At 33.4% G+C, this 17283-nt stretch overlaps 1 protein-coding gene across 1 annotated transcript; it reads right to left on the bottom strand.

The window, feature by feature from the left end:
* Positions 1-344: 344 nt before the first annotated feature.
* LOC130805024 (threonine--tRNA ligase, mitochondrial 1) lies at positions 345-16154 on the bottom strand. The gene is made up of 20 exons (XM_057669621.1): positions 15864-16154; positions 15543-15780; positions 15369-15428; positions 12397-12486; positions 10963-11037; positions 10684-10812; positions 10513-10602; positions 9872-9960; positions 9692-9788; positions 9524-9610; positions 8410-8494; positions 7920-8014; positions 7281-7313; positions 7105-7191; positions 5135-5227; positions 4299-4391; positions 3995-4216; positions 3722-3793; positions 1779-1850; positions 345-703 (listed from the first exon to the last, which is right to left on the bottom strand). Exons 1-20 carry the CDS (start codon positions 16031-16033, stop codon positions 608-610), a joined length of 2073 nt encoding a protein of 690 aa, XP_057525604.1. The 5' UTR covers positions 16034-16154; the 3' UTR covers positions 345-607.
* Between the last annotated feature and the right edge of the window lie 1129 nt (positions 16155-17283).

The following is a 17283-nucleotide window of genomic DNA, read 5'->3' on the forward strand; positions in this document are numbered from 1 at the left end:
TACTTGGTCCAGCAAAAATTTCTTAGCCAACAATCTCGCTTACAATATTTCAAAAAGGCTCAACTGGTTTTACAACGAGACTATAAACAAGTAGTCAGCTATTGACTAGCAAAAGATAGGCTCGCCACATATGTTACATTCAGTTTAGTTGAAAATTTCCAGGCTTGTAGAGGACAATGGAACAGAAAATCATTTAACAACCCATATATATGTAAAAGAAAAATTGGAGAACAATTAATAATATTATTATTATAATAAAAAAAGGATGAACGGTTACTATTAATGAATTAAGCTCTATATTCGTTTGGTAATTAGTCTGAGAATAAATCAATACAAAAACAAAATACCAAAAGCAAATTAGTACCAATTTCAGTTTGGTATAAACTTACAGTACATTAGCAACAGTAAAAAGAAAAGCAAATTTGTTCAAACTTCTAAAAAACAATTTGTTCATACAACCAAAACGTGTGCAATTTAATGAACTAATAAAAACTTTCACGTTTTTCATCATATTGCTGAAGTGCCTTCACGGTCATTGGGGAGCAAATTTGTTCAAACTTATAAAAAACACAACAATTGGATGACATAACAAATAATGTATAATAAACTAATGGAAAGCTTTCACCTCTTCATCAAAGTGCTTAAGAAGTGCCTCCACAGTCATTGGGCTGTGATCATTTTTGTCTCTTACCCTCACGGTTACCTGCATCCATCATCAACGGATATGAAGTTTTAGAGTAGTATATGTATCTAACACTAATTTAGAAGTTCAGTAAACAAGTATTACATTTTAAATTGTAAATTTTAACTATTAAATTATACATGAAAATTTTGAAAATGATAAAATTTACAATGTCATTCTCAAATTCTCAATTTTAACTACTTTAAATACAATGGTGGAATTCGAGATAGTTATGGGTCCAAGACCCTATTAAACCCGCCTCTATTTTATTTTTAAGGTCTAAATCTAATTTGTTTAGACCCGACGAATTCAATTTCAGTTTCGAGTTCAATAAAACATTAGTGGGTCCAAGCCTAAGCCTAGGATTTTCAGACCAGACTCGCCCCATACCTCTCTGGACTCATTTAAAACCCAAACCCACTACATTCATTTCGCCAAACCCAACTTACTACACGATCTAAAATCAATTTTAAATTCATTCAAAACCTATTTTTATATTTATTTTGACTCACTTTAGATTTCAATACGACCTAATGACTCGTTTTAGTACTAATGAAATCCATAAAATGCAAAAATGTTTAAATTTGAATAATTATATCAAGACCCATTTAGGATCTTCTTAATACTATAGACCCATTAAACCCGACAAATCTTGGTTCGAGTCCCAAAGATCAAACTCTAAGGATCAATTCTGGATACATGTCCATAAATAGTTAATCAGTCTGAGTTCGGGTCTGATTAGACTCGACACATAGATCATCTCTAGCATCAAATTGACTCAAATACAAATTTAAATTGTTTTCGATTTGCCAAACACTAAGTCTAATTTCCAAATGAAATTATAATTCTCAAACATAACATTCAAGAATTAAAAAAAAAAGTTGCGCAAACCAGACATGAAACTATCCTATAATATTCTTAGACCGTAGTGTAATTAGATAATTAAGAAAATTTAAAAATAGATAATATAAACTTTCATATTGACAGTTCATAAGGCTATACAGAATCCATTTTTAATTTGAAAAAAAAAAAAAAAGAAAACAAGTTTCAACTCAATAAAAAACAATTGCAAAAGATTATTGAGAAGAAGGCATACCACTCGATTTTCAGCATCTTTCTCCCCAACTACTAGTATATAGTTGTACTGTGATAGCTGAGCTTCTCTTACCTAAAAGGTCAAAATTTTGAACATATTACTTCACATTTTCATGATTAAATTCCTTTAACACTAGATTTTATAATAATAGTCAACGTCATTTCACCATCGGAGCAACACCATTTCTTGTCTAGCAACATTGTCAATTGGAATTTCAAACATGCAAATCAAAATTGTTAACCAAGAGTTAAGATTAAAACCATCGTATTCATTATTTCTTGCATCAACATTTTGATCACCAAACAAAAAAGTCTAACATACACCCAACCAAATAGCTACGAACATACAACATATACTTCTATGTGACATGTAAAAAACACTGCTACATTGAAACCATTGACCATAGCACACTGATCATTGTTATTTGATAATCTTATTACTTTGAACTTTGATTCTATCTTAAAATAAGGTGTCGTTTGTTTGCACGTAAATTTCATAGGAATTTAAATTTCTAGAAAGTTCATAATTTGAATGTTGTTTATCAAAATTAACTATAACCACGAGAATTTACAATCCCTAAAAAGTGTAACTTTTTGCACTCCATAGTAATCTACTTAACATACTCACCCTATGATGATTTCAAATTCCTGTGATACTAAGGTTTTCTTTTATCAAACAAACAACTTTTTTATAATCCTAGAAATTTAAAAGCGAAATTAAATTTTTACAAATGAAAATTTTCATAGGAATTTACTTCCTATGTCAAAAACACAACTTCTTAGTTTTTAATTTGAAAATTAAACATGAATCTACAAATGAAATAATACATATATATGGAATAAAATACTAACGCTTGCGTATTTATAATTTTATCTTTAAAACTTTAGTAAAAAGCATTTCATGATCAACCACAAGTCATTAGCTTTGAAAGTTTCAATGAAAGGTTTTCAGATACGAAATTATGTATCAGAAGCAACAAAAAATACCTCTAGCGGTCCTCAAAACATTTAAAAAAAACATAACATTTTTCTGTTAATGTTAAGACTTGAACACAGCCACAAGCAGTGTGCATCAAAGGACAAAGATGAGCAATTATTATGCTAATCACATTCAAATTAAAAGGAACCGTGTCAGACCATCGAAACAGTCTCCATAGACTCAGACACTAGTACTATGCAAGGTATTTCAGTGTGCAAGTTAAACACATTTACTGCAATCTTCGATAGTAGCCTCTTGCAAGGTAACGTTTGCTTACATCAAACATTTGTAGTTAGACCCTTATTTGGATCCTTGTTCAGCAAGAATAGTTTGTCCACCAAATAGCCTTTTTTCTAGTAGCAAAGGTCTGTTTGTCACAAGAATGGCTCACATACTGATTTCGGCATCGGAATATATGCACAACTGTTATTACCAGTGACACAGTGTACTTGTACAAACTCAAGCTCAAGTTTTTCCTTTTTGGATGAAGGGAGTAACGTCAAACACAAGTTAAAGAAGGATTCAATTGAATAGGTATAAGAGAGAAAGATACAGCTGAATAATTTAACTACTGCCCCCCCTTTCCTCACAAAGAGGTTGAATCTAATTAAAATTGCAAACATCATTTGCAATCTCACATACTTCCTATGGTTCAAATTAGTTGCTACACTTCTTATTTTCACGCTATGCAACATATTATTTTGATCCTTAAAGTGTTTAGTTGCGTTGAATTAAAAATTAAAAAAATTGGATGTAATAAAAGTATGCATAGAGACGAATCAAACAAGATACCACATGACTATATTTTTTCTTATGTACAAAGAATAAGTAAAACAATATTTGATTGATCAATAGTAGTTACTATTCAAGTGTAGCAACTTTAAACCGATGTAGCATATAATACTCAAATGAACAAAAGAACACCAAAAACAAGCTCAAATAAACAATTATAAAATAATATTTACCTTCTTGTTGATTGTTTTATCACTAGTATCTATGTCAACAAAATAACCAGCTTTGTGGATCTGATCAGACACCTGTAAACATTTTGAAGGGGCATGTGAGGAAAAGGACTTGAACTCTTATAGGAACGAGAGAAATATTTATACCTAAGGAATCCCTATGAAGTAAAAAAAAAATACAAAATAACTGACTCGTAATAAACTTAAGCCAAGTGATAAGTGAGCACCTAAAGCAAAGTACACAGAATGAAATGATTACAGTATGATCTCCAATACCTCATGAGCATAAGCTGCAGATTTTTCAGAGACAGTGCATACAATTGCTTGACGTGGACTAAGCCAAAAGGGCCATTTTCCTTTATAGTGCTCCAAAAGAATTGCAAACATACGTTCCACAGAGCCAAGGATGGCACGATGGATAATCACAGGTCGCTCCCTTTTAGCTTCATCCTCTGCTGAGTAAGACAAATTGAATCGCAAGGGGAGTTGAAAATCCAACTGCATCCATATCAATAAGTTTAGACAGCCGCATGCAGCATACCAATCTTCTACAATAATATTGAACCCATAAACAACAAACCTGTAATGTTGCACATTGAAATTTCCTCTTCAAGGCATCAGAAACACTGATATCAATCTTTGGTCCGTAAAATGCACCATCTCCTTCATTTAACTGCAACATATATTAATAAAAGAATTCATCAATAAGAGCATTGAACATGCATACAACTAAGAAAAATTAATCCATGCTTTTTACTCAAAACATGGCAGAGACAAAAACTCTCACAGATTTACATGTAAAGATAAGGAGCTTGTCAAACAACACACTCTTTGTTTTATGACAAAGGTATTTTTAAAGAGAGGAACGAACCAACCAACAACAATCAGCGACTAAATATGACAAAATTTTCAAAAGACAATATATTCTCATTAGGGATAAAGTTTTTAGAAGAAAACAAAAATCTAGGCATGACAGTGATTAGGTGCACAAAAAAGGTTTAAAGAAGTTGTTGAATCAATGGCATAATGTGTCAACAAGTGGCAGATAGCTTTGTGAAATAAAGAAAGTGGCTTGTGGAGGAAGACAGAGATGCAGCAGTTTAGAAGAGAGATCCACAAATAGATACATAAATAAAAAAAGATGTGCGTCAATTTGTTGTTATTGAATCTCTTTTAATATGTTTCATAACTCAATTTGGTGGTTTACCTCCAAAAGCAAGTAGCTATGGAAACTTTGTTTTCACCTGCTAGTATTAACGCAAAATCAAATCATTTTCTCTTTTCCATTCTCAAATAGCTATAAAATTAGTAAATATCGGTGAACAAATAGTTTCATTGACTTATTAAGTAAAGAGGGAGGGGGAGCATTCAAGATTCTAAATAATAAATGATTAATTTAAAAGGTTGGAATTTCACCTGCCATGGTTTACCAAACTCATTCAATGCTTCTGTAAGAGCAGCCTCAGCCTTGTCCCAAATCTCTATTTCTCCAAGGTATTTCTCTGGTCTCTAATTTTATGAAATGAAAAAAGAAATCCAAAAACACAGCGTTCAACACCATCCAGTTTTAAGAGGATCAAAGAAAACTCATGATAAAACATGAAAAGAGCAATCAACTTTAAGACAATCTGAATCAAAGTAAAAGCATGTGCAGAAAGCTCTCATGTCACCACTCATCAGTATAAGTCTGTATACTCCTGTATTCAACAAAGAAGACTTTAAAGGCATTTTTACTCTTCATCTCCTCCTAAAGAATCAGGTCACCCTCGGTAATCTTTTGCAATGAAGGTGATTTCCATTGGCGGGAGAATGCTGGGAAACACAAAAATGCACTAACAGAGGCATATTACAGCCAGTACCAGGATTTCCAAAATTGAAATCCCACTTGCCCAGAACCCAACTAAATAAGTTATAAACAAACATTTTCCAGGTAGAAGTACATAAAAAAATGCAGAAATGAGCTATACAGGCCATTAAGGGGGCACGAAGCCCCAACAACTTATTCACACACACCACTAAAACAGTCCTTTAGAAGAAACACGTTAAATCAGGGTCCTTGACATAGAACATTGTTCGAATTTGAGTCTTTGGACACATCAATCAAAAGAAAAAAGCAGCACAACAAAAAATACGGTGATAAAACAAATTTATTTAGAATATCAGCTAAAAGAACATAAAAAACAGCAGACTATCAATGATATTCTCAGAGACTGCCTCAAACTGTTCTTATGCATCATTAATATAAAAGCTAAAGTACCTTTTCTATGGGCTTAGATATAAAAGCTATAATGTGCATCAAACTATGGAGGGGATCCTTACTTCCCTAACATTATTGTAGGAAAGTTCGGTTATTTATTTTGATATTCTGATGTGACTTAGGCAACGTCAGCCATAGACCTAGAAATAGTGGCAATGAAACAACACTAGGATTACTCTCCAATCTGTATTCAAATTTAATGAGAAATGAGTTATTAATTTTCAAATTTAATTTTCATATTTAATTTTCAAATCAGATAATGACTCATAATTCAGTCACTCCAGCCTGTTTGTATAACACTCCATATATCATATGACCATCCAAATGAAAGCCACCGAAATAATGCAATGAAATATGGATTTCCTTTTATCTTAGTCCAACATCATTCATTAGCCAAGTATTGCATTGAGAACTTCCCTTAGAATATGCAATGCATATCAGCAACTGATATTGGAGGATGAAATTGGCTGATGTGCACTTTAAAAAAAATTCTTTACAAACAAGTGAAACAAATTAACCCAAATCCAATTCTAAGGAATCATATCCTCAAATTTCTCATGCTACTCTAAATTTAATCCAAACCTTTTTCTATGTCCATAACAGATTGACGACAACACAACTAAACTCATGATGTCAATCCATCTCACCATCTAGTTAGCGAGAAATAACTAGTAGGAAAATACAACTATGTTTAAGAGAGGTGAGGTTCAAGGAATACGGCAACAAAGTTATGTGATGGGCACACTTGGCACTTAAAATTGTGTTTCTGTTTTGACACTGAATGGACTAGAACTAACGGTTCGCCACTTCTCATTTGTTCAAAACAATCTTACCTAAAACCTAATAAAACTACATTTAATTTTTAAAAAAGGGTTAAAGATATACAAAAGCAAATCATTTTTCTACACAACCAAACATCTCCTTTTCTTGGAGCTCTAGTAATCTAGCAAAAGGATTATGTTAATTGTACAACTGTAAAGCTGAGAGGACCAACATAATAAATACAAAACCTAATTTAGAGAAACGAAAGAGAAATTTTCCTAAAAGCATTAAAATATATGATTAAAAACTACTATTGATAAAGGAATATGAAAAAAATAAAATAAAAAATAAGATAAGATTTTCCTACCGTAGACAGCTTTAGCTCAAAGCTAAAGCCAAATTTTCCATACACGTAATTGATAAAATCAAGTCCAGCCCTGACTTCATCTTTTACCTGAAGATTTACTAGCATAAATTAGTTATTCAACTCAACCGTAAGTAAAAAAACTTCTGGTAAAATCTTCAACAAATCCTAACACTTACTTGACCTTCCCTGCAGAAGATATGAGCATCATCCTAAAACACCAGAAACTTCAAATTGTGAGAAACAACACAATTGCTCACAAGCGACTATAAAGAGAAATAAGATAGAAAAAAAAGGAAATGTATAGCAAGAAGGCAACACTCGCATGCAATTTTAAGCCAAGAATTTATGTAACATCCAAAAGGACATGACGTATAGAATAGCACTCCCTCTGTCCCAAATTAGTTGCAACATATTCCCATTTGGATCACCCAAAATTAATTGCAACATTTCCTTATATATTAAATTACCGCTATTTCAGATTATTCAAGCTATATCCCATCCTAATTTATTCTATCAATCCTAAAACTTCAAAAAAAGGGCATAAACCTTATGTTGCAACAAATCTAGGACATAGGAAGTACAATAAGCAATGGACACAGCTCACTGGGTCATATAAATATACATGTAGGCGCACACAACACACACACATACATATGTGATACATATCATAGGAGAACCACATAGTCGCGTTTTGGCTACACCTCCCTCTTTCCTCAAGTCCGACTTTTTTCTTCATGGCATAGAGTATATTTGCACCTCTCTTTTTTCCAGAATACATAACGTTGCATGATACTGTTCTATGCAAATTGCTTTACCTGCTGAAATCTTCTTACACGAGTGAGTCCTGTGAGTGCTCCACTAGCCTCATTCCTGTGCAGCACTCCAAAATCCGCAAAGCGCATTGGAAGTTCTGCATATTATTCAAATTGTGAGTTGAAGCTAGGAGCCAAAACTCAGCAGTCAAAACTCACAAGGTCATACTTTGGTCATTAAAGATAAGCTTTAAAAGAAACAAAACATATTATATATTCTCACACATGTCAGATACATTTGAGAACCATAGCACATGATTGAGAACTAAAGCATTACATAACATGCACTACTTAACTCTATTGACTTGTAATAAGGATAACAGTTAACTTGGTGAGAAATACTTAAAATATAATCAGGAAATAATTTCCTATAAAATTGTATACTCCTAATTAATACACTTAATGCAAATCAACAAAGATTATGATTCTAGAAATCAATTTCCACATCAATTGTGACAATCATTATGATCTAACAAAATATATCAAATAATACCTCTGTAGGAACGAACTCTATGCTCAAACATCAAACAATGCCCTGGACAATTCATTGGTTTAAGACCAAACTCCTGCTTTTCAATCTGCATATAAGAAATTTGCCTAAGCATCAAACAGAAAACCCCAAATTTCTCATTTCAAATAATAAGCTAACAAACCAACTAATCAACTTAATTTTCTTTTTTCCTTTCCTTTTCAAAGTGATAAAATGTTATGCTTGCATAAAATAGCATCAGACCAGCTATGCTAAGAGGCTAGCCATTATCATAGTGGCGAGTCATTCAAATAGATGTTAACTATGAGGATGACAGGCTTCCCACCAATCTACCTAGTTTGCTGATAAATGCTCATAGTACATAGAGGAAGGAACAGCAATGCTCTAATGTGTGAGTAGATACAAATTTTAAATGAATGATTTTAAGTCTATTTAATTTAATAGTTGGGGAGGATACTGGGCCTAATCCCTAGATTTCAACTGCATTTTATAAATTATAGCTTCCTTTGTCTGAATACAGAGAGCAGTTCATCAATGATAAGACTGTTAAAAGTTCGTCACCCAATTTACCATTTTTAAAATTCATCTTTATACCCCATGCACATAAATTTAAAAAAAAAAAAAACAACACAACTAGATAGCGACCACCTGTTTGGCCACTCTAATTATCGATAATTTGAGAAAAAAAAAAATCATAGCAGAGCAATGTAAACCATCAACGTTAAGACATTAGTGCAAATCTTACAATTGTAATGTCAAGACTTTTGATAAATGGTGGATCACCTATTCTGACTTGCTTAGTAAAAGACATGACAATATCAAACTTCATATATATTTCTCCCTCCACAATTTACATATGCATTTTCCTTCAAACAGAATCTATAAAAAATGATGGAATTTTAACCTTTTCTAAAAAGGGATTCCACATCTGTGTTAATACTAAACTATAGTAGAAAAAAAAAATCTCTCAAATAAAATAATGCCTCTACTAATAGACCAATAAATTATCTGATGCACTTAATAGAGCAGCCTTGTCTTGACATGAAGGCCACAACAAATAACATACTAGTAATAACAACTAACTTCAAATACTACCATGATTTGAAGGACCACTCACCTCAAACACAAACATATTCTCCTTATAGTTTGCAGCATGCCCAGATGTCTGCCACAGTTGCATATTGTAAATATTTGGACTGATTACCTAACACCAGATTGACATCATTAGGAACAACCAAATAAATAGATTTAAAACAGATGAACATGACATCAAGTAAATGTAAACCTCCTCGTAGCCTCTATTCCTATATTCACTTCGAATAAAATCCATCAATTTATTGTATATGCGAGCACCGAGAGGAAGAAAAAACCAGCTTCCAGGACTGAAATTCATAAGACATAAAAGCAGTGTTATTGCAGATTAAATCAGATATGGTACTCGCTTTATGTATTCATTAATGCTTACCTGAGGGGGTGACAAAAGAATAGCTCTTGTTTTACACCCAATAATCTGTGGTCATATTTTTTTGCTTCCTCAAGGTTCTTAAGATATTCCTGATGAACAAAAAATCAACAGCCATTAACTCACTAAGCCCTAAAAGAAACTAAAATAAACAAACCATAAATCTAATGCATTGAGAACCAGCTAAAAGTCTGCTTTAAATATATCTCACCCAAAATGCTCAATCATACAAAAGGAACAATGAGAAATAAAGATAATATGCTCTACACCATACAAAAACATAAATACTTTTCTTAACCTTAACTCTATCATCGATCAACTACAAATGTCTTACTCCCTCCTTACAGTATAAATGGGCCATACTACAATCCTTGTATCTCAAATGTGAAATTTTGAACTTAGCAAATTATTCTTGAATGATGGCGCATAATATCATAGTAAGATGCTATTTCTCAATAAGTGTTCATAATTATCAAGAATAATTAGGGTACTTCAAGCCAATTCCTGCAATATGACTTCTAACCAAATAAGATTCAATAAAGCAACATAAACTTAGTATAATCATTTCAAAGGCACAAAATTGCCCCACCTAAAACAAATTTTATAAAGCAAGCATACAAAATCCTAGAAATGCTATCAAGTACCTTCAAACGTTTTGAATCTGGGTAAGAAATTCCATAAACCCTCTGCAAGCTTTCCCGATTTTTGTCACCTCTCCAGTATGCAGACGAGGCCTGATCAATTAAGAGATAAGCTTAAGCATATTAAACACTGTCGAAGCAGAATATGTAAAATACAGCTAATCCTCACATCACCTTTAAGCAGCAGAAAGCTTTTACAAAGGATGTATTGGGTATATGAGGACCACGACAAAGGTCAACCAACGGGCCACATCTATATACTGTAATTGTTTTGTCTTCAGGAAGATCATTGATGATTTCAATCTTCAACCACATATAAACAAAATATGATGAGTAAAATAAAAAAGTCTTAAATATAAAATTTTAACGAGATTTGTCAATCACCAAACTACACCACACTAAACACCTAAAAAACTTAAAAAGATAAGAACAAAACAAGTTTTCCCGACTTGCCTTAAATCTATTATCGGAAAACATCTCAAGTGCTTGTTGCCTTGTCACTTCAATGCGTTCAAATGGTTGTTTCTCCTGCAAAATTTTGAAATAAACAAATAAGAAATGAAAATATGCGAAAGGCAATGCAGTTCTGACTAACACCAATTTCTCAAATAAATTGTTAGTGCTCCGATTGACATTCACCAAAGACCAAACACAAATTTATTACCACGCCTGATGAAATAAATTGCATGAGAATAAATATTTTTTATAAACACTTATTATCTAATTAAAACCACCCCGTAGATAACCCACTAAGACAAGATATGCTACATGGACAAAGATCTAAGCATCTGAATAGTCCCACAGGTGAACGAGTCAAATTCGTCAATGCATGAAATTTTAGTAAATTGTCCAAATTTTGGGCGCACGATATTTATATCATTTAGTAAAATTGAAATATACTACTCCCTCCAATTCAATTTATTTGTCTTATTTCATTTGCATACATATTCAAGTCTTAATCTATGTAATTTAACACAATTAGAAATTATTAGTAATCTTTACATTGAAACAAATCAAACTAGATTCCTTTTAACTATGTTTAAACTTGTAGGATTGGTAATAAAATTCAAATTTAGAATGATTGATGAATAGTGCCAAAAAAAACAAATGAGGCAACTAAATTGAATTGAAGGGAGTATAATTTATTATTTATTTAAAGAAAGAACTAAAATACTAAAATGTTAAATTATTGTTGTTTGTTTTGGTTCATGAAGTCTACCTCATATTGTTGGGATAAAGACTTTGTCATTATTGTTGTCGTAACTTATACTAGCATTGCTTTAAAATTTGATTGGAACAAAGAATAAGAATGACAAAAGCTAATTATTGTTTTACATCAATATATGAGACAAAAATAAGACAATTGGGTCTTGTATGTGTTGGTGAGCAAGTACCACTTTTCAAGAAAGGCCTAGGGTTCGATTCTCACCTAACTCTTTCCCTTCCCTCAACCTATCTTATAATACAAAAAGATAAAAAAAAATAAAATAAAGACAACAATAACAAGATAGTTGTGTGCAACTTCGTGGGTCCAAGATGTGTCCTGTATCTATGTCATGTAAACACGAGTATGGCGGCCACATGTGTCGTGTTTGGATAAGGAAGATTTATGATGACTTGTATGTCCATAGTAATAACCCAAATCTAGTATAAGTTGAAATAGATAAAGAATAGGTACAATGTATCACTAATTTACACTATCAAATTCAGTATAAGGAACTACAATATACATAGTTTATTAAAAGCAAAGACATGTTGACATATGTAAAAAAACCAAGTACAAAGGCCTAAAAAACTAAAACTTATCAGCATTTTTAGACTACACGCGACCAAACAAACATTAGATAATAATTTAAAAAATTAAAGCAAAACATTAAAAAAGCATACCGCAGCAGCTTTAGCCGCCCCTGCCTCAATTTTTTTGAAGTGGTCCTCATTCAAGCTCAAATCTCCATAAAATGCATCATAATAGAAACCCTGTCCAAATTTTGGTTGTCTTATTGAGATAAGAGTACAATATTCCATTAGCCAAATGCAATTAAATGGCTCCCCAAGTACAACCTAAGTAGTGTTACGGGGTAAAAATCATGCAACCTTATCCTTATAAAAACAAATAGATTGGTTCAAATTTTAAAATGAATGAATTTTGAAAAAAACATCATAAAATGCAAAACACGATAACATTACACATGTAATGCCTGAAAAGTAGATAGCAAGTGTAACCACCTATTAGCTGAACCTCCAAATGGCAGATACATAAAAGGGAACTTACGCGTGCAATAGCTTATTTAACAAGGTTCTGATGCACAAGTCAAATTACGAAAAAGGGCAAAAGTGACTTTTCACTACTTTGCATAAGTTTTTGAGTCCAAAGACGTTAGAAGCTTGCCACCAAAACTTAAGAACTACTGTTCAACGGTCATATACGATACACAATATGCTCAGAGAAGTCTCTTCACCCTAAAAGCTCTTAAAAGAATTTGGTGCCGAAAAATTTCATCAGACTCATTGACTCCTTAAGGTACTACTCAAGAGTCTGAGGGGCAAAATGTATGTGCCAAGATCTGGCTCATGGTACAAGCATCTTAACACATGGAAAACTAGTCCCAAGGCAATGTCATATACACCTGAGACCCCCTAAGGAGAAAAGGGCCCTTGTTGCTCCCCTAAACAGAAGGAAGAACTGATGAAGATCCCCTCAAAAGTCCTAGCTCCCTAAGAAAGACACCACAACCTTAATAAGGTCATGCCAATCAAACCTGAAGCCACTGGGGTCACTAGACCTACAGGAATGGTAGATTAGAGTTGGGAAGAACACGGATGAAGACGGATGAAGACAAAGGCTTTTGCCCCCCAGGAAGATTAAAAACAGCAAAGATGACATGTCAAGTGACAGCAATAGTCACGAGATAGAAGTTGTCATACTTGTATAAGGTAAGGCACCACTACCTACCTCATCAACGACAACAAGACAAGTGTAAAGTGAAGGTTAGCCAATCAATGAGCTCCACACAATTTTTGCAGAACATTCTACTAGTCTGACAACCACAAACAAGCCCTAATACTTCTCTTCGAGAGCTAAAGGTCACTGTGCATTCTAAGAGAAAGGTTAGACAGACTTTCCCAAACATTTACTGACTTTATCATCAGAGGAGGTCCCCCGAAGCACCCCTCTCTGGCCTCGTTTGTTCATTGTACAGGTTCAAGTTCGAGACGTTTAATTAGCAACTCAAAACCTAACCAGCAGTTCTTAACCTTTAGTGGACTTAAAAAACATTCTTGACATCTACGTTAAGGGTGTTGATTGTTCAGTTTCCAACAAGAATAATTTCTATATTTGGACAACAATCCATCACTTTCTTTTAATCCCATTCATATATTAACTCTCTTATCCACACAATTTAATCTTTCTCAGCATTTATTATTAAATATCCACATTTTCTTTTAATCACTTTTATTTCTTTTTAATACTAATTCAAATAGGCTTTGAAATTTTAGTCTTGCAACAAGGTTTTTAGAGACAAGCATGGACCACTACCAACCAATTCATGTTGGAAACTGAACAATCAACACACTCAACAGTGATGTTAAGAATCTCTTTTAAGTCCACAAAAGGTTATGAAATCTTGGTAAGATTTTGAGTTGCAATCTAAAACGCCTTGAACTTTATCCTGCACAAATAAACAAACAAGGGCCGGAGAGAAGTGCTCCGAAGGATCTCCTCCGATTATTAATTTAGTAAGGGTATCATAGTGACCTTTACCTCTAGAGAAGAAATATTAAGACTAGTTTGCTGATGTGGGATTCTTGGTTTAAGAGTGCAATAAATGCTTAAGAATGCTTAGCATTGCTTGAATGCTAAAAATTAGCGTATCTTTGGTAGCTCTGTATATTTATAGTAGTGGGCATGGAGAGAGGTTTTCAAAAACCCTAATGGCATATCAGACTTTTTACCTTTATAGAATCTTTTTAGGGATCACAAAAAAGGTATAGAATGTTCTCAGAATATATGTGGAGCTCATTGATTGGTTACAGCTATCCTTTTGTCCATTAGTGGTGAATGCAGCAGTATAATACGAGGTAGGTAGTGGTGTCTTGTCTTATACAAGTATGGCAGCTTTTATCACATGACTACAGTTGTCACTAGACACGTCACCGTAACTATTATAACCTTCCCAGGGTGCTTGTACCTCTGTGTTCATTTGTATTCTACCCAAGGCTAGTCTATCACTCCTACGAGTCCTGTCACCCTGGGGCCTTCATGTCTAGTTGTCTTGACCTTTTAGAAGGTCATGGTGTCTTAAGAACTAAAACCTTTAAAGTAATCTTCATCAGTTGCTTCTACTGCTCAGGGAAAGCACTAGGGGTGCTTCTCTCCTGAAAAGGTTTTAGGAGTGAATGTCACTCTAAAATTGGTTTTGCCATGTGTCAAGATGTTGGGACCTAGGACGCTAATTCAAATAGGCTTTTGAAATTTTAGTCCTATAAGAAGGTTTTTAGTGACAAGCACGGACCACTACCCAGTACCAACCCAAACCCGGCCATTAACACCCTTTAAAGTTTCGTTGTTAAACTCAAAATGGAAGTTAAAACCAATATCAATTTCTTCCGTTGTATCTCAAAACCACTGTTTTATTAATGATATAAAAGCTTACACCGTCGGCAATTGTATTTTCATGTAAAACTGTTATGAGCGCTTTTAATCATAACCTGCTGAGAATTTATAATTTTCTAGCTGTATTTTGGGAGCTTAGGTTCATATAATAATTCTTGCACAGTTGTATATAAGGTGAAACTCCTGAAAACTCCATTATTCCGAATCCAAAGGAAGAACAAGAAAAATTCAAACTTTAACTCACTTCTCCACGAGTAGTACAAGGACCAATGCAAAGCTTGCATCCATACTCCATCTCCAAAGACTACAAAAGCAAATTTCAAAAGAAAAGGTCAAACACCAAACTAACAGTAAGCATTTTTACATGAACACTAAAAAGTCAGAAAAAGTTCAAAAGAGCAACATAATTTAATGTTACCTGACCCAGAATGTGAGCACTAGAATGCCAAAAAGTGTCTCGACCTTCATCGTTATCAAAGGTATACAACTGCAAATTACAATGACCTTCAAGAGCCCTATGCATATCCCAAAGATCCTCATCAACCCTAGCAATGACCGCATTTGAAGCTAAACTCTTCGAAATCTGCGCCGCAATTTCGAATGGAGTAGTTTTCCACTTTATTCCATCCTTGACCTTTCCATCCGGCAACGTAATCCTTAAAAAAAGCACAAAATATTCACCCAAAATCATCAAATTGAAACTAACAAATAAATGAATAAATAAGAGAAGAATTAAAACTTGATGGGGTCGCCGGATATTGAGAGACGATCAAGAGTTTGTTGATTTTTGATGGATTCGAACAGAGCGATTCGCTTAGGGATGATAGTGGAAAGGTAAGCTTCGTCTTTAAGATGAGGAGGCGTAGAGGCTAGCTCGCCATTGGAAGCTTTCTCGGAGTTCCCCGCCATTGAAGGACCTAAAAAAATGCGGCTGCAAGAGGAAAAATGGGAGGTTTTAAGAGAGGAATTTGTGTTGGGGTTTACCTTTGCAAGGACAGTGAAATGGTGGTGCTTCGGATTAACGCTAACGAAAATGATTTTAAAAGAGCCTAATTATTTAAACTCATTAAAACACAAGTGGGATTCGGACTTATGATTTAATACTCACTAAAAAGAGAAAATTTGAAAAAAAATAAGATTATGTAACAACTTAATTCCAAAAATAAGCTTCGTAAAAACTTATTTCTCAAAATAAGCGTCCGTACATTCAAGCCTAGCATCGGGTCAAGTCGCTGTTAGTAACAGCGAAAGAGAAAAATTAAATAAATAAATAAAACCCATAAGTCGTTGTTACTAATAGCGACTGGTCAACTCCTTAAGTCGCTGTTAGTAACAGCGACTAATGGGTTTTTTATTTTTCCAGTTTCCTTTTTCTCATTTCAGTTTTCGGATTCGTTTTCCTTTTGCTAGCCTTACAAGTTCTCCTTCTTCATTCCACCATTAAAATCAACTTCAATTCTTCAACTAAACTCATCAAATTTCAAGTTTGTGACTAATTAGTTCTGTCATCTTCCTACATTGTCCCAAGGTACGTTTTTTTTGTATTTTTTCCATATTCGAAAAATTAGGGTTTACAAAGTTTTTAATCAATTTTCACATAAATGTAGGTTCATAAACTTTCAATTTAATACTTCTTGTTGGTCTACAGCTTATTGAGGTACGTTTTTATTATAAATTTTTTTATTTGTTGTTGATTTTAAAATGTATGTCATCTATAGTGATCTTCATAATGAGGTTGTTTGTTCATGAATTTGTTGTTGATTTTTAAAGGTATTTCATCTATAGTGGTCATATATTGTGTTGAACGTAATGATGATGTTGACTTTGTATGTATTGTTGTAGAAATGGCTTCATTTCGTATGACTGTTGTATGCTTTTGGAATGGTTCAATTCGATCAAGTAGTAACAATGTTAAGTATGTTGGGGGAAGACGTAAACTGTTTGCTTGCAACTCATACATGGATTTGAATGAATTTAAACATTTTATATGCTCTAAGATTGGCATTGACACTCAAGAAGTACTATTAATATAAGTTTTAAGTACAATTTGAGTGGAGATTTGTTAGCTCTTCCGGTTGAGGATGAGGAGGCTATAGATGCAATGTAGGAGTATTCAAGGTCTACCCCTACTCCTTCTTTAGAGTTATATGTAGAAGAGA

The sequence above is a fragment of the Amaranthus tricolor genome, chromosome 2, assembly GCF_026212465.1.
Source record: "Amaranthus tricolor cultivar Red isolate AtriRed21 chromosome 2, ASM2621246v1, whole genome shotgun sequence".
NCBI classification, from domain to species: Eukaryota; Viridiplantae; Streptophyta; class Magnoliopsida; order Caryophyllales; family Amaranthaceae; genus Amaranthus; species Amaranthus tricolor.